At 49.4% G+C, this 22,561-nt stretch overlaps 1 protein-coding gene across 1 annotated transcript in view; it reads right to left on the reverse strand.

Annotated features, from left to right (window-relative positions):
* Positions 1-4,874: 4,874 nt before the first annotated feature.
* The window catches only part of LOC132342072 (2-oxoglutarate dehydrogenase complex component E1-like), a 66,576-nt gene continuing 48,889 nt past the window's right edge, over positions 4,875-22,561 (reverse strand). Inside the window, 15 exon segments of the mRNA XM_059885919.1 lie at positions 4,875-5,949; positions 6,046-6,195; positions 6,380-6,417; positions 6,420-6,542; positions 9,666-9,738; positions 10,362-10,490; positions 11,161-11,232; positions 11,692-11,870; positions 12,038-12,165; positions 12,435-12,585; positions 12,919-13,047; positions 13,209-13,311; positions 14,060-14,212; positions 14,545-14,724; positions 20,209-20,337. Coding sequence (XP_059741902.1) covers positions 5,830-5,949; positions 6,046-6,195; positions 6,380-6,417; positions 6,420-6,542; positions 9,666-9,738; positions 10,362-10,490; positions 11,161-11,232; positions 11,692-11,870; positions 12,038-12,165; positions 12,435-12,585; positions 12,919-13,047; positions 13,209-13,311; positions 14,060-14,212; positions 14,545-14,724; positions 20,209-20,337 — 1,857 coding nt within the window. The 3' untranslated portion in view covers positions 4,875-5,829.

The raw sequence follows: 22,561 nt of genomic DNA on the forward strand, positions 1-22,561 counted from the left end.
TGCATACTAATTCGCTTCAGTCATATCCAGTTCTTTGTGGTCCTGTGGACTCTAGCCCTCCAGGCTCTTTGGTCCATGGAATTCTCCAGGCAAGAATACTGGAGTGGTTGGGTTGCCATGCCCTGCTTCAGGGGATCTTCCAGACCTGGAGATCCAACTGGCATCTCTTATATCTCCTGCATTGTAGATGAATTCATTACCCCTGAGACACAGAGGAAGCCCATGTTAGCGTATATGTATGCATATTTTACATTGTGTTATTAGGCTAAAACCTTAATTGTGAATTATAAAGCCATTTAAAAAGCTTTCTATTAGTATAATAAATATAAATGTTTTATTTGAAATATTTAATTTAAAAGTTTAAATATTCTCTTTATATCATATTTTTGAGAAATTAATCTAGAATAATAATTCAAAAGAACATAGAAATATTATAATCATAGTTTTATTTTCATAAATCACCATAATCTTGTGATTGAAGCTTACTAATAAACCAAATCTAGAATGTAAAATGTATGTTATATTCCAGTTGTTTACCCAGTGTTGAAATATTGTATTTAATTACTTTTCCTATTGATTCTTATTCAAATATAGAGAATGATGAATTGAGATAAGAATTTGCCATAAACATTGTTTATTTTCATCATGCATGTCTTGACTTAGGAGGGGCTTTCTAGAAAAAATAAGGAAAATCCTTGTTTTCTATGTATTTGGTTTAATTTGGTCTCTTTTCCTCCTTTGGGCGTCTCTTTCAATTACTTCATATTGCCTGCACCCATTGTATATGTTGGTACACTATATTCTTGACTTTTTCTCACTTGCTTTTTTTTTTTTTTTAATCAAGTTGCAGTGTGTACTGAGATTAGACCAGTTCTCTTAGATGGCTTCATTTGAAACCTGGCTCTTCCACTTTTTAACTGTGTGGTTTGGGGATAGTTATAGACCTTTCTGGTTCCAAATAGGAAAAGGAGTACGTCAAGGCTGTATATTGTCACCCTGTTTATTTAACTTATATGCAGAGTACATCATGAGAAACGCTAGACTGGAAGAAACACAAGCTGGAATCAAGATTGCTGGGAGAAATATCAATAACCTCAGATATGCAGATGACACCACCCTTATGGCAGAAAGCGAAGAGGAACTAAAAGCCTCTTGATGAAAGTGAAAGTAGAGTGAAAAAGCTGCTTAAAGCTCAACATTCAAAAATGAAGATCATGGAATCTGGTCCATCACTTCATGGAAATAGATGGGAACATGGAAACATGACAGACTTTATTTTTTGGGGGCTCCAAAATCACTGCCAATGGTGATTGCACCCATGAGATTAAAAGACACTTGCTCCTTGGAAGAAAAGCTATGACCAACCTAGACAGCATATTAAAAAACAGAGACATTACTTTGCCAACAAAGATCCATCTAGTCAAAGCTATGGTTTTTCCAGTGGTCATGTATAGATGTGAGAGTTGGACCATAAAGAAAGCTGAGCGCTGAGGAATTGATGCTTTTGAACTGTGGTGTTAGAGAAGACTCTTGAGAATCCCTTGGACTGCAAGGAGATCAAATCAGTCAATCCTAAAGGAAATCAGTCCTGAATATTCATTGAAAGGACTGATGCTGAAGTTAAAGTTCCAATGCTTTGGCCACCTAATGTGAAGTGCTGACTCCTTAGAAAAGACTAATGCTGGGAAAGATTGAAGGCCGGAAGATAAGGGGATGACAGAGGATGAGATGGTTGGATGGCATCACCAACTCGATGGACATGAGTTTGAGTAAACTCTGGGAGTGGGTGATGGACAGGGAAGCCTGGCGTGCTCCAGTCCATGGGGTGGCAAAGAGTTGGACACTAAGCGACTGAACAACAACAACATGCATGTCCATAAAAGGGCTTGGGCAGTGGACAGAGTCCAGGCTTTAGTTGGTTGAATGCATGGGGGTCAGAGCCCATTCAATCCTTGGGTGGAAAGATCCCCCGGAGAAGGGAATGGCAATCCACTCCAGTATTCTTGCCTGGAAAATCCCATGGCTACACAGTCCACGAGGTCACAAAGAGTCAGACAGGACTGAAGAATTAACACACACACATGGGAGTCAGAAAAGGTTAACATTATCATCATTATCATCAACCGCAGTTTCCAGTTGATCTGATAGTTGAATGCCTGAGGCGGGCTTAAATTCTGCAAAACAGCTCAGGAAAGTGCTTCCCAGTCTTTACCAAAGAACTAGAACTGGAAATCTTTACAAGTGACCTGTTATCTTAGCTATTGTTACTTCTCTTGCCTGATAACCATCGATCTTTTTCCCCCTTGAAGTGAAGTGAAGTCGCTCAGTCGTGTCCGATTCCTTGCGACCCCATGGACTGTAGCCTACCAGGCTCTTCCGTCCATGGGATTTTCCAGGCAAGAATACTGGAGTGGGTTGTTCAAGGGCAAGCACCGTAACCAAGCTTACGTCACAAAATGGCTTCTCTTAGGGATTTCTCTGGTGGTCCAGAGGCAAACGTTCCACTCTCCCAATACAGGGGGCCTGGGTTTGATCCCTGGTCAGGGAACTAGATCCCACATGCTAGAACTAAGAATTAGCATGCTGTGACTAAAAGATCTGTGTGCTGATACTAAGACCCGGTGTAGCCAAAGAAAACCGATTTAAAAAAAAATAGCTTCTCTTATGCCAAGAAACCCATGCCTGGTTCATTTTTCTCTGGGGACCCCCTATCTTATCTGCTGACAGTAGTACCTGCTTCTTGTCCTTGGATGTAGCTCCATACGGTAGGCAAAATGGAAGCCCCCCCAAAACACGTCCACATCCTAGTCCCTTGAATATCTATCACCTCATATGGCAAAGGGTGTGAGTTATGAGAGGATGAGTTTATCCTGCATTCTTCAGGTGGACACTGAAAACATCAGAGAAAGGCTAGGTGAGCTTAGAGATGGAGACACAGACAGAAATGTGACCACAGAGCTGAGATAGCAGTCGTGAGGCCACCAGCCTGGGAATGGGAAGATTCCTTGGAGCCTGCAGAGGGAGCATGGCCCTGTCAACACCTCACTTTCAGAGACTGGCCTCCAGACTGACAGTGTGAGTTCCTATGGTCCCCCACCCCACCTCCGGTTTGTGGTACTGTGATTTGTTATGACAGTCACTGGAAACTCAGATGCTCCTGCACGGCTTCTCTGGTTCTTGAAAGGTCCATCAGCACCTCCCAATGAAACCGTTCACCTCACCTTGAGACTCTAACCCACATGGCTGGGACTTGAACCCCTTGGCTCCTCCTTGGCTCAGGCCCACCTGTCCTGGGTGCCCCTCCCAGGGACAGCCCCTCCTGCCAGGCATGCTGACCCTCTTCCGATACTTTCACAGGTGCAGATGGGAGATGGGCCTTTATATCCAGAAAGGACAGGAATCTGCATCAAGTGGCCCAGGCACACTCTCAGGCACACACACGCTTATGCACACACACACACACACAGAGGCACGTCAGACACATACACGTGTGCACACACTGACATGCACACTTGTGCATGCACCTGCACACTGGTCCAGGTCCCCTCAAAATCCCGTGTAAGGTCACAGGCTGCTCTCCTAGACTGTGAGGTTCCTTCCTTCCCACCATTGCTCTGATTTTAGGAAAGAGGCAACTGGTGACTGAAGCAGAACAGAGCTGACCAGAGTAGTCTCTGCCCAGCGTGTGGCCCAGCATGGTCTGATTATGCCTCATCTTTCAGAGCCTCAGGTCTGCTCTCCCTGGATGTGGGCAGGGCTGCAGACCCCCTCGGACCATGGGAGTGGGAGAGACCTGCTGAGTCCCTTTCCCCATTCCTGTGGCCCCAGCCCTGAAAGAAGGGCCCATGGTGGTGGCTCCCTCAGAAGCCCCCCTACCGGAAGTAACCAGACCCCTTGGGCTCTTGGCTCCCCTGCACCCCCTGACCAGACTGGAAGCAGCAAGATGTGAGGGCCCAGCTTCCATCTTGTGTCTTAGCTCTCTGTGCTCTGGACTGGACTCTAACTCCCCAGAGTTCAGGACAGCTGCCCCCTCAGAGTGCTGGGAGTCTCTCCAGGAAAGGGGCTCCTGAGCTATTTGTTTTTGTCTCTTTTAGCTCTAACCTGCCTGGCTGACCACATCAGATGGATGGGGTGCTGGTTTTGAAGCCCACAGGGACAGCTGTCCCATCTCCCACTCCCTCCCCACCACCCGCCTGAGACAATGGCAGGTCGGGAGGACCCTTGGGCAACCCCTGGACAAAATGAAGACATTCTGAAAAGGCTTCAAGGACAAGGGACCCTGGTGTGGTCCAGAAGACTGGGTGAACGTCAGGGGGCCCCATGATGGAAGTTACCCTTATGTCCACACCCAGGCCTTCCCCTGAGCCTTCCTTCAGTGTTGAGACCTGTCTACCCTCCAGGGAACCAAGGCCGGCATGGTGTGGGTTCAAGGCAGCGGGGCTCTTGTCAAAAGGGGACAGGGCCTTGTGAAGGCTCGGCTGGTATGATGGCTCCCCTCCCGAGGTCCGATGAGTGGCTTGGGCTCCTGAAGGGTGCTAACAGTGTCCTAGGGTGAGCCCACCATGCACGCTGGCTCAGATGGCTGAGTACTTTTTTTAGGTGGAGTGTGCTGGGGGACTAGGAGCAGGGCACACTCAGAAATAAGGGTGCATCAGACACTATCTGCAACAATAAGGATGGAGAGGCCAGGTGAGGAGGAGGATGGTGGCCAATCACCTGGTGCTGCTGGCAACCAGAGGGAGGTGGTCAGGAGGGGGGAGGTCCACCTGAGCCCGGCAGGGAGGAGAGCTGCTTCCCAGGCAGGGCAGAGATGCTGTGGTAGCCTTTTCTTTGGAGGAGACGGCGAAGCAGAAAGAATGACACCATACACAGGCTCAGGGAGAACTCAGATTTTATGGGTCAAGCCAAATGCAATGCAAAATTGTTCGGTTACTTTTTTTAACCAAAATAAATAAATCAATTTGTCCTGTGACGGGTCAGGGAGGCTGGCCCCTTGGCCTTGTGCTGCCCTCACTCCTGCCCCTCCTCTCCCCCTCTGACCAGCTTGGCACAGCAGAGAGAAGAATGCTTCGGAGTCTCCATCGCGTTGAAGGGAAGAGGAAAGGAGGTGGCTTGGAAGTGAAGGGAAGGACCAGAGGAGCAGCCGGCGCCCCGGCCCTGAGCGGCACTTCCTGGCCACACCCAGCCCCAGGTGGTGGAGTGTGCACGGCCCGCACAGGGCCGGGACCCTCTGGAGCGGTGGAAGTGGTTGCTGCAGAGTGGACCCTCCCGCTCTGTGCCAGGTCAGTCTCGGGCCATCTCCCAGCAGCCGTCCTGCAGCAGTGCCCTTGGTCCACCGCATGGTGAGGGTCCTGCCGGAGCCCACCCACCCCACAAACCCTCAGACACTGACGACTCCTGCGAGGCGTTGGGGGCTCAGCTTGGGGAGAGGAGGCCACCCTTGTCCAGGTGCGGGAACCCCTTGCTGGGGTGACCAGGACTGCTGGCACAGGGGGATGCCGCATGAGGCCGGTCCTGTGGGGTGAGCTGGGGGGACGGGGTGGGGGCAGATCTTCCCTCCCAGGACACCTGCAGGGGCTCCCTCTCCTCCTCCCGCTCCCCACTGTCTCCATGAGGCTGTTCAGCTGGACAGCAGCTGTAGCGCCCGGGGGGCATCTGGCTTGGGGGGCAGCCAAGCACAGGAGGGGCAAACAAGCCTAGTTCTAAGTGAGCACGGGGTGCGTGCGGTATGGACGGGCAGAGGTGCGGGCAGTGCGGAGGCACGATGCTTTAGTTGGAAGCGAGGGGCAGTCGTGAGGTGCAGGGCGGCCCAAGCAGCCCAGGCGGCATCTACGAGAAGTTCTTGAAGGCGTCCAGGTCGAAGGCTGTGTCCAGGAGGCGCTGCAGCTCCGTGAGGTGGGTCTTCTTGTTGCCGGTGGCTGGAGCTGCTGCTGGGTCCGGCCAGCATACCTGAGGGCGGTGACAGTGAGCGTTGAGGGCCACTGAGGGGGACCGGGGCTCGTTACCCTCCCCCGGCCCCAGCTGACTGCCCGCGCCCTTACCAACAGGCTTGGCGCGGCTGATGGTGGTTCGCAGCCTGGGCTTCACGTAGTCGTAGTAGCCTTGGTTCTTGTGCTCCTCCTGGCACCAGGCCAGCTCAGCGCTGGGGTACTTCTGGACCTCCTGCAGCAGGAGGTCGAAGGGGAAAGGCGACAGCTGGGGGGAGAGAGAGAAGCTACTGTCAGGAGAAGAGCTCAGAGTAATGGGCAAGGCTGGTGTCCCCAGCAGGGAGCTCAGTGACCCCTAAAAGACGTCCGTGCCAGAAACTCTGGGAAAGCTCGAGGGCCCAATCACCGGGAGGAGGATCGCCAGCACTGGTCTGGGAACCACACGCCCTCACCTGCTCGATCCTGGTGATGGCCACCTGCTCCACCATGTCCGCGCTTTGCGCTCTCGGGTGAGGTCATAGTACACCTTGCCAGTACAGAAGAGAAGTCTCTTGACGTTTCCTGGGTTCTGTGCTGCAGGGCCATCTTCTGGGATCACCCGCTGGAAGTGGGTTCCTACGAGAGAATCCCCATGGCCAGGGGGTTTGCTCAGGACTTGGCGGAGGGTGTCTAGGGCCTTCCCTCTGTGAGGTGGGGCTGTACCATGGCTGACACCAGAACATACGGTTCTGAGGGTTAGGACACTGCTCCTCCCACCAGCCCTGTGATGTCCTTGAATTAATCCACACTGAGAGAGCCTAACAGGCACGGTAGCCTAACAGCCTTGGAGAGCAAGTGACATCGGTTCATTCTTCAGAACGATCTGCCTCAGACATGGGGGACAGCTAGGACTGGTAGAGCACCCCACGACCGCTCTTGCTCAGACTCCTCCTGAGTTTACAAATACCAAAACTTTCCGAACAAATATTCAGATACTCATGGCCTGAACCATCCCTCTGGGAACAAGGCTGACTTCAGAAAAGCTGCATTCAAAATGAGGGGTTCACTGAGTGACACATACGCAGCACACGACATGCTCACATTCACGCCACACACGCAAACGCTAGATTAGAAGGAAACTACCTTCACACACAAAAAGGCCAGACATGAGACACCCACTGTGAACATCATACTCATCTGCAAAAGATTGAAAGCATTTGCTCTAAGATCAAAACAAGCCAAGAATGTCCGTTCTCACCACTTCTATTCAACATAACACTGGAATTCTAGCCAGGGCAATTAGGCAAGGAAAAGAAATAAAAGGTATCTAAATTGTAAAGGAATAAGTAAAATCATCTGTTTGTTTTATATGTAGAAACCCCTAAAGATTCCACACACATACACACACACACACACAAACTTGTTAAAACTAGTAAATGAATTCAGCAAAATTACAGGATAGAAAATTAACACTCAGAATTTAGTTTTATTTCTATGAACATCTGAAAGTAAAAAAAAAATCCTAATTTGAAACAGCATCAAATAAGTAAAATCACTTAGAAATAAACTTAACAAGAAAATGAAAAACTTGTACACTGAAAACTACAGAACATTACTGAAAGAAATTAAAGATACCAATAAATGGAAAGTCATTTGTGTTCATGGACTGGGAGACTTAACACTGTCACGATGTTAATTCGACCAAAGCAATCTACAGATTCACAATCCCTTATCAAAATCCCAAGGACATGGACATTTTTTTTGCAGAAATAAAATCCATCCTAAGATTCATGGTATCCCAAAGGATTCTAAATAGTCAAAACTATCTTGAAAAAGAAAAACAAAGTTGGAGGACTCATGTTTCCTGATTTCAAAACTTATTACAAAGCTACAATATCAGAGCATGGTATTGGCACAAAGACAGATATACAGACCAGTGGAAGAGAACAGAGATCAGAAATAAAGCTTCATGTTCTATGGTCAGATGATTTTGCCAAGAGAAGCAGTAACATCCAATGGGGAAAGGACAGTCTCTTCAACAAATGGTGCTGGGAAAACTGGATACCCATATGCAAATGAAGGTAGGCCCTTACACCACACAGAACACTGACTCAAAATGGATTAAATGCAGACCAAGAGCTGAAATTACAAAACATAAACACTGAATTTGACAAGGATTTCTTAGATGTGACTTCAAAGGCACAGGCAGCATAAGAAAAAAATAGAAAAAGTGGACTTTATGAAAATTTAAAAAAAATTTGTACATCAGAAGACAACAAGATGGAAGAAAATAGTTGCAAGTCATATATTTGATAAGGCATCTATATCCAGTAAATGGAGAGAAATCACACAACTCAACAACAAAATAAGCAACCCAATTAAAAAATGGGCAAGGACGTATGACATTTCTCCAAAGACAACATACAGATGGCCAGCAAGCACATGAAAAGATGCTCAACATCACTAATCATTAGGGAAATGAAAATCAAAATTGCAGTGAGATATTACTTCACGGTCATGAGGATGGCTACTGCAAAACAAAGAAACAGAAAACAGTACTACTGCTGGCAAGCCATGTGGAGAAACTGGAACCTTGTGCGCTCTTGGGAACCACTATGGAAAACAGCACGTTACAGTAAAGAGTCACCATGTGACCCAGCAATTCTGCCTCTTGGTATACATCCAAGGTCTTGAAGAGAGACTGGTACACCCATGTTCATAGCAGCATCATTCCCAATGGCTAAAATGTGGAGGCAACCCAGGTGTCCACTGACAGATGAACAAACAAAAGTGTATATACCATATGCATACAGCAGAATACTAGTCAGCTTTAAAAAGAAGGAAATTCTGACACATGTTACAACATGGATGAACCCTGAGGATATCATAAGCTAGTCACATAAAGACAAATATTATACAATTCCACTTATATGCAGTTCCTAGAGGAGTCAAACCTATAGAGAGAGAAGGCAGAATGGTGGGCGCCAGCGGCTGGGGGAGAAGGGGTGATGGGGGAGTTGCCTTTCTTCAACCAGGGATCAAACCCGTGCCTCGTGCAGTGGAAGTGCTGCATCTTAACCACTGGACTACCAAGGAAGTCCGGTGAATGTGTTTATTAATGCCACTGAACTGTACACTTAAAAGTGGCTAAGATGGTAAATTTTATATAATGCATATTTCACCATAATAATAATAAAAGGGAAAAAAACCAAAGACAGGATTTACCGTGATAGAAAACTAAAGGGGGCTCCACGGCTGGCAGCAAGTGGGGATGTGCAGGGTTGCTGCGTGCTGCCAGCCGCCTCTGTCTGCTGTCCAGGTGAAAGAAATTGCAATGCTGTGGGCCTCACCTCACACCACTGAGCTGGGTGTTATGCGGCAGGCCCTACCCACCTAGTGCCTTTCCTCTGTCCCTGGCTGCTGTCAGCCCCCAGGAGCAGTGCTCGGGCAGCAGGGTGCACTCTAACCTCGGACTCATTTCACTGCCTCTAAGAGAGTCCTAGGGATGCACCCAGCAAAGGCTGTGGACCCTGGTGGGACAAGAGAAGACACGCTGTTGGACCAATCTGCACACAAGCTCTGACACCCTGGCTGTCGTGTTCTGTCCTGGCTGTCGTATTGGTCGTCTGACCAATAACACCCTGTTATTGGTCTTTACCCAATAACCAAAAATGTGGCAAGGACCACAGTGAGACTGACAAGCCCCCTACACAGCAGCAGTTAAGACCCCCTCCAAATGCCCAGCCCCCTGACGCCTACCTGGAAGCATCTCGTCAAAGTTGGACCTGGCTTCGGGATGCCGCAGCAGGGACTTTGGGGTGAAGATGATTAACTGAAAGACAGAAGCACAGGCTCATGACAGACCAGGTTCTAAGTATTCCAGAAGGAGGGCAGTAAGGGGCTGCCCAGGCCTGTCTTCAGAACAGGCCCTCCTGCTGCCCTCCTGGCTCTATAATCAGGAGGAGCACAGGTCTGAGGTGAAAAGAGCAAACAGGATAATGCTGTTTGCCCCCGGGCTCTCTTCCTCTGCCCTGAGATGCTGGGCTCTGCTCAGCTAGGCACCCTCTCCTCCAGGGCCCGCCCTAGTCTGCTCAGAACCCTTGGCACCACTACCCTCTACCTGGGAAGGACACCTGAGCCTTTCCTGGGCATCCCTGCCTGTGGCCAGGGCTGCCCTGCTCCATGGGCCTGCCTGGCCCTGCACGGTGACTGGCAGCAGCAGGAGGCATTCTCCCCTTGGACCCTTCACACACACTCCCACTCACCCTTCAACACCCTGCCAAGGAGCTTGCTTCCTGAGGACCCTCTGTTCCTTCGGCCCCCGAGGGGGTTCACCTCTCCTCCAAGCTCAACACACCACCTACAACCCCCCGCTCACATGTCCATCCTCCCATTGGGCTGGGACCCTGGAGTCCTCAGGCCAGGCCTCTCTGAGCAGGGATACCCTCAACTGACCGGCTTCCGGAAGGGCAGGAGAATCTGGCGACGTAGCACGTGGAAGAAGTTGCCAGGGGTGGAGCAGTTGACGACAACCCAGTTGCAATCATACAGCTGATTTATGTCAAAGTTGGCTTCCTTAAGGTCCTATAGCAAAGAGGGAAAAGGCCAGAGGCCCAGTGGCTCTAAGCACCCTGCTGTGGGAGGTACTGAGGCAGACAGCTTCAGAAGGCCCCGGGTCCCAGCCTCAGGCACCTCAGCTCCCTATGAGAAGCACACAAAGGGGACACTGACGGAGCTCAGCCAGCCAGCTCTAAGCTCTGAATGGAATTCTCAGTCCCACATTTATCCCTATGTCTCTGAAAACTACTGCCTGGCCTAGGACAGACACAGGGTCTAGCTAAAACCAATTCAGACTTTCCTTAGAAACTGACTCCCAGTAATTTCCTCTCAGCTCTTGGAGTTTCACTAAAATCACCCCAGAGTTCTTTCCTCTAAAATGTTTGCCTAGGGAACTCCCTGGCGGTCTAGTGGTTAGGACTCTGAGCTGTCACTCCTGAGCGCACAGGTTCAATCCCAGGCCAGGGAACTAAGATCCTGAAAGCTGCAATAAATAACTTGCCTGAATCAAAACACAGACAGTACTACTCCTAAAAGCTTCTGCTGCAGGAAGCAGTCTGGTAGTATCTTCTATGCTCTGAAGAGGCCTCTCATTTCCAGGACACAAGCAGGCTTGGGCCCACCTGTGACTCCTGAGAGGGACAGAGCACTGGTACCTTCAGAGGCGCCCACAGACGCCCAGGTGGTGGCTACTTACCGGTAGGACGTCTGGATCATCATTGCACATCTGCAGGAACCTCTCTGGCCTGGCGGAGGAATGTTCTGGGCCCTGGAACCAGACACACAAGTTACAGATGAGGAGCTTCCCCCATTCTGACAGCTGCATTCAGTACTTCTCTTCCTTAACCAACTTTCTCATTTCTGGTCTGAAAAACACCAAGTTATCTCTTTCCTGCCAATAGTTTAATTCCTTCTTCTGCCTATGGAGTGGAGGGGAAGTTTCCACATCAGGACAGGGCCCAGTACTCCTGGCTCCTCATGGCTTCCAAATCGGAGTGTTAAGAAAACCCCTCACAGGGCCTGGGGGAGGAGGGAGGGAGAGCACAGGGACTGCCTGAACCCAAGAGGCCCAGCCACACCCCCACTTCTTACCCAGAACAGAGCAGGGCCTGCCTCTTGCCTCCAAGGCAGGTGGGAAACACCAGCAGAGCCTGCACCTGCCAGTCTCGGGACCAGGGTCCCAGGCAGGCCCTTCCTAGGTCTGCCAGGGAAGGGGTAGGGGGCTCACCATGCCCTCCATGCCATGGGGCAGCAGCAGCACAATGCCGTTCTGCCGCACCCACTTGGCTTGTCCTGGGCAGATGAACTGGTCGATGATGCACTGGGCCGTGTTATGGAAGTCACCAAACTGGGCCTCCCAGAGGACCAGGGCGTTAGGACTGGCCATTGCAAAACCCAGCTCGAAGCCTGCAGAGTAGGAGGAAGGGAGGAGACCAGACAGCAGTCAGCTGGTGGGTGGGAAGGGGAGGTGGGGAGGAGGGGGTGAAAAGGGAAGAAGGGGTGGTCGGGGAAGCAGTGGGGAGAGGGTGGCTGGGGAGGAAAGGGAGGTGGGCCTTGCAGGCCCCAGTGCTCACCCAGGACCCCGTACTCGGACAGTGAGCTGTTGCACACGGTGTAGGGGGCCTGGTTGGGCCAGAGGTGGTTCATGGGGATGCAGGTTCTCTTGTCCACGTTCTGGTCATGCAGGACGTGGTGGCGATGGCTGCGGCAGAACAGCATAGATTAGCAGGCAGGACCCAGCCCTGCACGCAGCTCAGACTAGACTCCATGCACAGCCGCTGCTGGGGGCACAGAGCCTGGTTCTTAACAGAAGCATCTGATCAGAGCAGGAATAGGGTGCTTCTGGGCCTGAGACAATGGGATCTAATGACTGCTTCCTGGCAGTGATTTTCTTCTGGAAGACAAACACCACAGCCCTTCTTTTGTGTCTCCTCCACTCTGAAGGGCCCACAAGAACACCAAGGCCATTACCTAAAAGTGCCCCGCTCCACATCCTGGCCGCTCAGCCGGATATGGATGCCCTCCTTCAGTAGGGAGCCAAAAGCCATGTACTCCGCCAGAGCCCAGTCCACAGTCCTGTTCTTCACCAGCTCCCCACGGGTCTTCAGGATCCGGCTCAGCCCTGCAGAGGCAGACAGTGTTCACCAGCCGCCCCGAACACTCTCTTAGGACAAGAGCTCCCTACAGCCCCAGCTTCTGGGGTCCAGAGTTGCCAGAGGAGTGGCGTCTGGACCAGGGAGGCTGTGACATCCTGTGCCTTCATCCACCGCTCTGCTGGCTGAGGACCACACCGGGGCAGGGGTGAGGTGACAGGGCGACCCTCATCCCACCACCTTGCTCGGCCTTGAACGAGGCAGGAACCTGAGCCAGGTGGGGACCAGTCTTAGGCCAGAGGGGAGTCAGCACTACTTCGGAAGGCCCGGGTGGTGGCAGAGGTGGGGCAGGGCACCCTCACCTCCGTGAATGGTGAAATCCTCCACAGGCACGGAGCTGGCCACGTTCCCAATGTGTGTGAGAATGTCCTCCGTCAGGCCCGTGGAGGGGCAGGTCATGCTCCTCGGCTGCCCGTCCAGGGTGAAGAAGCCTGGGACAGAAAGGGCAGGCTGACATAGGAACTGTGGACATGTGAAATGCTGCTGAGAGGTGGCCGAGATCTTCTTCCCTTGAGAATGGCAGTCGGGAGTCCAATTCTGGGACCCATGGGGTGTGGGCGGAAGAGGTTCACCGGTGGCATGCCTCACTCACCAGGCCAGGGGGAGTCCAGCCAGTGCTTGATGTGCAAGATCTTTTCGTCCTTGGACCTGGCGAAGGCCTCCTCACAGATCTTGTCATATTTGGAGATCTCCTCCTAGAGGATTGGGCACAACGCAGCCGTCAGGGCTGCTGTGCACAGGGCATGCCGGGCACCCAGCCAGCACACACCGAGCCAGCACACACTGGCACTTTCCCAGTGCGGAGTCCCTCAGACCCCACGGGCCCCCGGGTTCTCCTCCCAACACGCATCACCTCTGGGAGATCTGTGGGAAGCCTAGTACAGTGTTTCCGTCCCAACGGCTTCTTCTCCACTGCAGACTGTGGGTCCTACTTACCCTCCCTCCAGTCTTCCTGATGAATTGGTCCAGTTCTCGGGCTCCAAGCATAGCCTCAGGAGGACTGAACCTGAGTGCCATCTCGGCACCTGCCCTGATCCCAGCACCACCCTCATTCACAGGCCCCTGACTCTGCATGCTCATGACCCACACCGCTCGTCTCTCTCCATCACCCTGCATGGGCCTTCCCTCTCATGACCAGCCAGAGAGACCAGCTCACAAGTGGGTCCCTCACCACCCTCTCTCCCCCTCACCCCTCTGCACTGGGTTCCACGGGCCTCAGAGGCCACGGTGAAGTCCTCTCAGGTCCCACCTCCCTCATGTAACTAACCCCTCAGTAGCCTGGACCTTCCAGGTTATGTGCTGAAATGCTGTAGTTGTAAATATTTCACACGTTCTCACTAGGACCCTAAGTGCTCTGCAGAAGTGAGCACTGGCCCTGTGGCGGGTCTTCTCCATCCCTCCTTGGCTCCGGAAAGAGCCACCAGGACAGGGCCAGGGACGCACCTCATACTCAGGCTGGTTGACCACGCCCTGCGACACCAGCAACTCTGCGTACTTCTGCAGCACGGGCTTCTGTTTGCGGATCTGCTTGTACATCAGCGGCTGGGTGAACATGGGCTCATCCATCTCGTTGTGGCCATTGCGCCGATAACACACCTGGGCACACCGGGAGACCCCAGCATCAGGGCCCATGTCGGTCGGGACCCAGGACCTATGAGGAGCTATCCCATTTCTCCTGGGTGACACCTCAGTTGACCTCTAGAAATATGGTCCTATCTCCTGCTCCTTCACACATTAGAATTGCTTTGACTGTCCCCCAAGATGAAACAAGAGTGACCTGGGACTATCTTGGGACAGGACCCCAATTACCTTGTTGCCCAGGTTGGGTCACCCAAAGACACAGGAACTCTTGGGAGGGGAAGGGAGGTGTGCCCTGGCCCTAGGGAGCCCTAACCCCTCTCTCCAGGACACAAGCTAAGGTCACTCACCAGGTCCACCACCACATCCTTGTGGAAGGTGCTCCTCCACTCAGCTGCAACTTTGCACACATACATGACTGCCTCCGGGTCATCCGAGTTCACGTGGAAGATAGGGGCATTCACCACTCGGGCCACATCAGTGGGGTAGGGTGAGGAGCGGGCCATTCGCGGGTCTGTGGTGAAGCCGATCTGCAAGGGACAGGCAGCTTGGCCAGGGGGATTGGGCACGCTGCTAAGCATTAGCAGGACAGAAGGAGGGTGGGCCAGGGCAAGCCTACCCCCAGGCCAATGGCATGGTGGGGACAGGGCTGGGGTGAGAGTGGATATGTCTGAGGGTGAGGGTGGGGCTAATGGCAGGCAGGGCAGAGCCAAAGGCCACCTGCTGGAGGTCACCTGGCTGCGTGTGGCCTACGCTTGAGACAGTCCCTAAAGGGCTATTTAAAAAAAAAAATTTTTTTTTCCTATTCTGGTAACAAAATTCATACATGTTGAACAGTTTGGAAGAGAGTATGAAAAATTAAAATCATCTATATTCTACCGGTTTCAGTGTAAATATCTTGATGCTTTCCTTTCTAGACGATTTTTTTTGCATGAATACACATGCCAATATAAATATAAAATTTCAGATCCTACTATTTCTATAATTTTGCACTCTGTTCACTAACATGAGTATTTTTTCTTTGAAAAGAAAATTTAAAGGTCTCATCACTTAGATACATTAAAACTTTATCATATATTTGTAATTTTATACTTTGCATTTAAAATTTATTTTTATGAACTACTTCAAACATCCAAAAAGTATGATACTACATGGCCCTGAAAGTAGACGACACGGTTTCCACACGTTGCTATATGTATCCCATATGTCCATAAACAGTACATCGATAGCTGTCATGTCCAACTCTTTGCAACCCCAGGACAGTAGCCCACTAGGCTCCTCTGTCCATGGAATTCTCCAGGCAAGAATAACAGAAGTGGATTGCCATTTCCTTCTCCAGGGGATCTTCCTGACCCAGAACTGTAACTCAAGTCTCCTGCATTGCAGGTGGATTCTTTACCACTGAGTCACCAGGGAAGCCCCTTCTTAGGTTTAGTGAAGTCGCTCAGTCATGTCTGACTCTACAATCCCATGGACTGCAGGCTACCAGGCTCCTCTGTCCACGGGATTTTCCAGGCAACAATACTGGAGTGGGTTGCCATTTCCTTCTCCAGGGGATCTTCCCCACCCAGGGATTGAAACTGGGTCTCCTGCATTGTAGGCAGATGCTTTACTGTCGGAGCCACCAGGGAAGTCCTGATTATTAAAATTAAAAAGGCTTACTGGTATCATTTCAGGCTCACGAAAAAGTTGGAGCTACAGAGAACTCCCAGATTCTTTATTCAGATTCAACAACGGTTCCTATTTTGCCCCTTTTATTATACAGGCTCTTTCCGTTACACACACACACTCACACACACACATTTTTTCTGAACCATTTTCAGGTAAGTTGTAGACCAAAAGACTGTCCCTAGTCCTTAAAACATGGACAAAGCCTTACCAGCCATAGTGCAGTTCTCAGTTCACTCAGTTTAACATTACAGAATACTGTTATAAGACTCCTCAGTATACACATTTCAATAGTCCTAATGATATCCAGCCTTTCCTGCCTCAGCCCGGTACTCAATCCAGCACTTCACTGTGCATTAGTTACCACCTCTCTGTGGTCGCCCTTAATCTGGAAGGCTCCTTACTCTTTTTGGTTTTCATAACACTAACATTTTGGAAGAGTATTTCCATGTCTTTTAAACTACAGAGATATACTTTTTATGTACCTTACATATGATAGCATACTCTATATGCTGTACAGATTCTTTTCAACTTGCTTTCTGTTCAAATCATCCAGGATGAAACATGGACCTCTACTTTCCTAGCAGTAGTGGTGAAATCTAAGTACTAAATGGTACCACAGTTCATTTATCCATTCTCCTGTCTGTGGATGTTGTTTCCAACTTATGATTAATACACTGTTACTGTACACAGTCCTACACCGGTTTTCTCCAGCAAACACTTGAGTTATGTGCAAACACTTGAGTCCTCCTAGGAAGGGAAAACTAAGCCACAGGGTCTGAGCTCTACACTCGAATACCCGCAAGCGCTCTCCAAAGTGGCTGGGCCACGCACCCTTCCCCAGCAGCAAGGGTGCCCTGCATTTTCACTCACCATACTGTGACTGTTTCACCAGGATATTAAATATTTTAATGATTATATAATACTGTCTCCTACAGTTTTGCCAAAATTTATACAAAGACTTGTTGGTTTTGATAAACATTCTTATACAAAAATAGTTTGCATCTGATGGTTTCCTTAGGAGAAAAATGTAGAAGGGGAAATCCTAGGTGTGTTCTTAGAAATGAGAGCCTCAGCCAAGCAGGCCTCTCTTTTCCTGCTACAGATCTTCTTAACTGACCCCACATCACGATAGATGGTACCAAAACCAGCAGAAAGACTGAAAAAAACATTAGAAAAACTGTAGGTCTTTACAGAAGTCTGAGAGTTCTTTATTTATGATGAATTGCTTTTACATAAACTCCTTTATCACATTGACTAAAGAAAAGATTAGAACTAGTCAGACACTGATGAGAACATTAAAAAATGATGTACCAGCGAGAATTCTAATGAACACTTACAGAGACCATGCACAATCCCATGGCCTATCTGGGACTCCCCACAGGGAGATGTGGGTAGGCACCAGGTAAGATAGGAATCATAACATGCACGTTACAGCTAGAATCTCACAGAAACTGAACTGCTTTGAAGTTTTGAGGTCTCAGTCCCCCAGACGCCCTCCCCAATATCTGCCACTGTTACTGACTTCTGTATCTTTAAGCGTATATGGTGGGTATATGTGCACCCACTGACACACACACTCACAGATAGAGAGCTGTACTCCACAGTATATATAGATCCATTCTTTCACATGGCTTTATTACACTGTGGTTGCTGTTAACTTAACATTAGTGCTTATTTACGCGTGTGTGCTAAGTCACTTCAGTCATGTCTGACTCTTTGCGACCCCACAGACTGTGGCCCACCAAGCTCCTCTATCTATGGGATTGTCCAGGCAAGAATACTGGAGTGGGTTGCCATGCCCTCCTCCAGGGGATCTTCCCGACCCAAGGATGGAACCTGTGGTCTCTTATGTCTCCTGCATCGGCAGGCAGGTTCATTACCACTAGCGTCACCAGGCTCTATTCTAAACACTCTGCTGCTGCTGCTGCTAAGTCACTTCAGTCGTGTCCGACTCTGTGCGACCTCATAGACAGCAGCCCACCAGGCTCTGCCGTCCCTGGGATTCAGGCAAGAACACTGGAGTAGAGTTGCCATTTCCTTCTCCAATGCATGAAAGTGAAAAGTGAAAGTGAAGTTGCTCAGTTGTGTCCGACTCCTAGCGACCCCATGGACTGCAGCCCACCAGGCTCCTCCGTCCAAGGGAGTTTCCAGGCAAGAGTACTGGAGTGGGGTGCCAGGGCTGTATATGTATATGATTTATATGTATTAGTTCATTAAAGCTTGGTAACACATGTATAGATCTATCATAAATTACTTACCAGCTCCCTACTGATGCAGTGGTACAAGTTTTGGTTTCCAGTCTTGCTGCAGCACTGTGGGACATCCCCACAATGCCCCCCCACATGATTATATATTTCAGCTTTATATACTTACATCTTTCTTCCAGTTTCATTAAGATATTAATTGTGCAGCAGTGATACACACACACACACACACACATATATACTGTGACTGAACTGTATGGCTTACGGGATCTTAGTTCCCCAACCTGGGACTGAACTCGTGCCCCCCTGGGGTGGAAGCATGGGGTCTCAACCACTGGATTGCCAGGGGAATCCCCTAAACAAAATTTTAAAAGACTTTGGCACCTCTCCTGTGTGCCAGGATCCATAAGAGATTACAAAATAGATTCTGCCATCAGAATATATTTTCAAAAAAAAAAAAAAAAAAAATCTCCTGGGATGAAATTCATCTGACTCTGGAGACTACGTATAGAAAAACTTTTCTCTTAAAAAAAAAAAAAAAACAAAAAACCTCCCCGTGTCTTGGGCTTCCAATCCCTTTGAATGATCTTTGCTGTACTGTTTCCAGACTGAAGACCATGCTGCTGGCAACTCAGCTCCTACCCAACAAGCACTAAAGACTATCTGTGCTTGGTCATCTGTATAAAACACAGTTCAGTGATGCACTGCTTTTTAGACCTTTTTCTTTCTTTGGTGTTTTTCTAATACTGTTTTCTAAAAGAAGCAATTCAAATATCAACTCTCAAGCAAGCTATTCAACTCTCTGCTCAATTTTCTCCTGTGTAAAATGGAAATGATCACACCTACCACATGGGTAAGACAGGGATCACGCTTTAAGTTAGAGGATGTGAAGTCACTAATTTAGTCTGGCACACAGGAGGCACTCCATAAGCAGTAGCTGTTATATACTGTGTGTTACACTCATTCTAATGCTCCTCGTCTTGTGTTTGATACTGTACATTTTAAGTTCTGGGGCCTTCTCTATGTACTGACTACATTTACTTTCATGTTTAAATTTTCCCTTCTTCCTCTCTATTTCTTGCTGGGACAGTTGCAACTGTGTGTCTTCCTCTAACTCATTCCACATGTATCAACAAACCATCTTCATAAATCAAACTGTCTCGTCACTTCCTGGTTTCGGTCCTCCGAGGGTCTCTCAACACATCTGGAGTAAGACCCTGTTTCTTGGGGGCCATGCAGAAGCAGCTGATGGCTGCTTTCTCTCAAAAAAACCCCTCAAACCTTAGATGTGACAGCCTTATCACCTCCCTTGGACAGAGGGGACCCTTCCCTGACTTGCTCCGCTGCCCTCTAACATTTGCCTACTTGACCCTGCATTTCCACCTAAAGGTCAAATCCTCAGAGAAACATCTGCAGGCTAACCCAATGCCTGGTAGGTCCCCTGCCCCCTCACCCAGAACTATAAGCTCTATAATGACAGGCAGTGTGCCCTTTCTCTGCTTGTTACCTGACACAGCACCAGTACTTAAAGGAACTCAAATATCTATTATATGAGAGCTCACCCATGTTGGTGGGATGAACTCTCGGATGCACGGCACAGTAAATAACAGATATAACCATGTTAAATGTTTTAGAGTTGGGCAGAGATATTTACTTATAAGAATGTTCAACAAGTGTTATTTGAAACTGAAAAATAAGAATCTTAGTTAAAAGTCTAACAACACAGCAATATGTTTTATGAAACAACCTATAATGTATATTGTTATCAAAATTAATATTTTAAGAATATATAATGACATGAGACAACACTGTGGTAAGTAAGAAGTGGATGTAAAACTGTGTATATAGAACCCCAGTTTCTTAAGAAAGAAAAGCCATCTAAATGCTTGTGGGTCTAGTAGAAAATATTCCAAAATAATATCATGCTCTTAAAATAGCATAATTAAAACCTCTCTACTTTAAAGAAAGTATCCTGTTTGTCCAAGTTTATTAATCAGAAAACAACAAATGTACTAAATGATAAGAACATGTCCCTCTAAGTAAGACTGACGTGAGCAAAGAAGCCTCAGGACAAAGTCTAATTGCTGATGTGGCCTCCTTAGCCTGCTCTGCTGCAAAGACCCCAGAGCCACCCGTTACCTGGTTGTTGACAACCACGTGGACAGTGCCATGAGTCGTGTAAGATGGCAGGTCACTCAGGTGGAAGGTCTCATAAACGATGCCCTGGCCAGCAAATGCGGCGTCCCCATGCAGAAGGATGGACATGACCTACAGACAGGCAAAGGAGAACCCAAATCTGACGCGGTCCTGGCCACATGTCCACAGGGCACGTGGGAGAGTACGTCATGATCCACTTTTCAAAAAATGTAGTATTTATTTATTTTTGGCTGTGCTGGTCGTTGCTGCTGTGTGGGCTTTTCTCCAGTTGCAGAGAGTGGGAGTTACTTTCTAGTTGTGGTGCACGGGCTTTTCACTGCGGTGGCTTCTCTTGTTGCAAAACACGGATTCTATGGCACAAGGGCTCAGCGGTCGCGGCTCCTGGCCTCTAGAGCATAGGCTCAGTAGTTGTGGCACGCAGGCTTAAATGTTCTGCAGCATGTGGGATATTCCCAGCCCAGGGACTGAACCCATGTCTCCTGCACTGCAAGTGGATTCTTTACCACTGAGCCACAAGGGAAGCCCCAAATGATGTATTTTGAGATCATTTCAAACTTAGAAAGAAAGTGGCAGGAAAGCACAGACCCCCAGGCCCCTCCCAGCCCTCCCGTGGTGTGCTCCAGGTGGTGTGCTCCACGTCCGCACACCTGCCACCCAACCACCATCTGCTGCAAGGCCAATGCCCACTGCCCCTGAACCCACCATGCAGGACCCTTTCAAAGGAAAGCAATGCTGGCCCAGAGCCCATCCTCCCCAGATCCCATGCAGACGCGCTCTCAGGGCCACGCCTCTTCGGCTTCTCTGACCCGGAACAGCCCCTTGTCTCTCCTGTCTCCACATTCTGGACAGGCCTTGGGCCCCAACAGTCCTTCGTGAACAGACTCAGGAATGGTGCGTGCCATACCTGGGACACCCGAGGTGGCCTGCCCCATGTGAATGCAGACAGGTAGTTGTCCAGGTTTCTCCCTTTAAACTCACCATTTCTCCTCGGTAAGGAGCACAGTGAGGAGAACCTTTACATCCTGCTCCTCACCACACCCCCACCCACCCAGCAGCCTCCATGGCACCTCCTGGATGCTGCCAGGTGTCACCCCTACCTTTATGCACTCGTGTTACATAACAGTGTTCTCTCGACTTTTATTTGTATTAATATGTGCTCACGGATTCCTGTTGTATTCAATGGGCTCTAACTGACTACTATCAATAGTAACTTTGATGTTCACATCGTCCTGGGACAGACTTGGTGTGGGAGCCCCATGCCGTCGGAACATGCCCCTGGGTTCATGGTGCGGGGGGCCCTCCCTGCTTTCCGGCACAAGAGCTCTCAGCCTCCTGCCCAGCCCTGGAATCGGACATTTCTCTAAGGAGCCTGGTTCCTTCAGTGCAAGATCGCCTTTAAGACAATTTGTGTGCTCATCACTACTAGAACATCATCACTTCTAGGCTCTTTCAGCCCAGAGCCAAAAAATGGATACTAAGTTCACATACAGAGATTTCTCAGTTTACACACTGCATAACTACAACACCTCCAGTTCCGATCCTTTTTCTGTGCCTCCCTCCTTCCACGTTTATAAACACCTCCTGCACCGTCAGACACCATACCCACTGTCCTCAGTACTTGCTGGCTTGCTACCCCCATGACCCTGCCACACCTATTCGTTGATGCCCTCTTGCCATGTGTCCTCAGCTCCTCTCACCTACCTGGTCCTCACGCCAGGAAGGGAAGGTCCATGTGCTCTTCAGAGACAAAATCTAGATTCTTTTTGTAGAAATTACATATTTTTTTTCTGAAACACTGAAGGTTATGTAACAAATACTCCAGCTTCCTGGATTCTGGGTTTAACAGAAATCAGATAATTGCCTAGAGGTTTGGGATGAGTAGCAAGGACAGCAAGTATGGCGGACTGGTGGGGTCTGACCCGTCCACTGAGCAGGGCAAGCGTGTGCTCAGAGAGAGGGGTAAGGCTGGGGGCCTGTGGGCACGGGCCATTTACACTGGGCAGGGCACCCCCGTGGACCGGGCACTCCCTCAGACAAGCACCTGGCGACCATATGGGGCTAACCAGCCTCTCCTGGCCTCACAGGATTGATTGCTGTTATCATCTGAAGCATGTTAGATATGCTCCATCGCTTTTCTCTAGTTATTTCATTACTTTTGAGGGTGTTTCCAGTATTCTGAGCAAGCAATGCCTGCATGGCTGTGTCTATAATTTATGAATGTGAATATCACATAATGTTTTCTGCAATCTTGTTCCCCTCCCTGGCCACAAATGCCTGGCAAAGTGTCCTAGCCACAGACAGCAGAAATGCTGGAGGTACCAGTCATTGGTGTTGC

Source organism: Bos taurus, chromosome 4, assembly GCF_002263795.3.
Source record: "Bos taurus isolate L1 Dominette 01449 registration number 42190680 breed Hereford chromosome 4, ARS-UCD2.0, whole genome shotgun sequence".
Classification (NCBI taxonomy): domain Eukaryota; kingdom Metazoa; phylum Chordata; class Mammalia; order Artiodactyla; family Bovidae; genus Bos; species Bos taurus.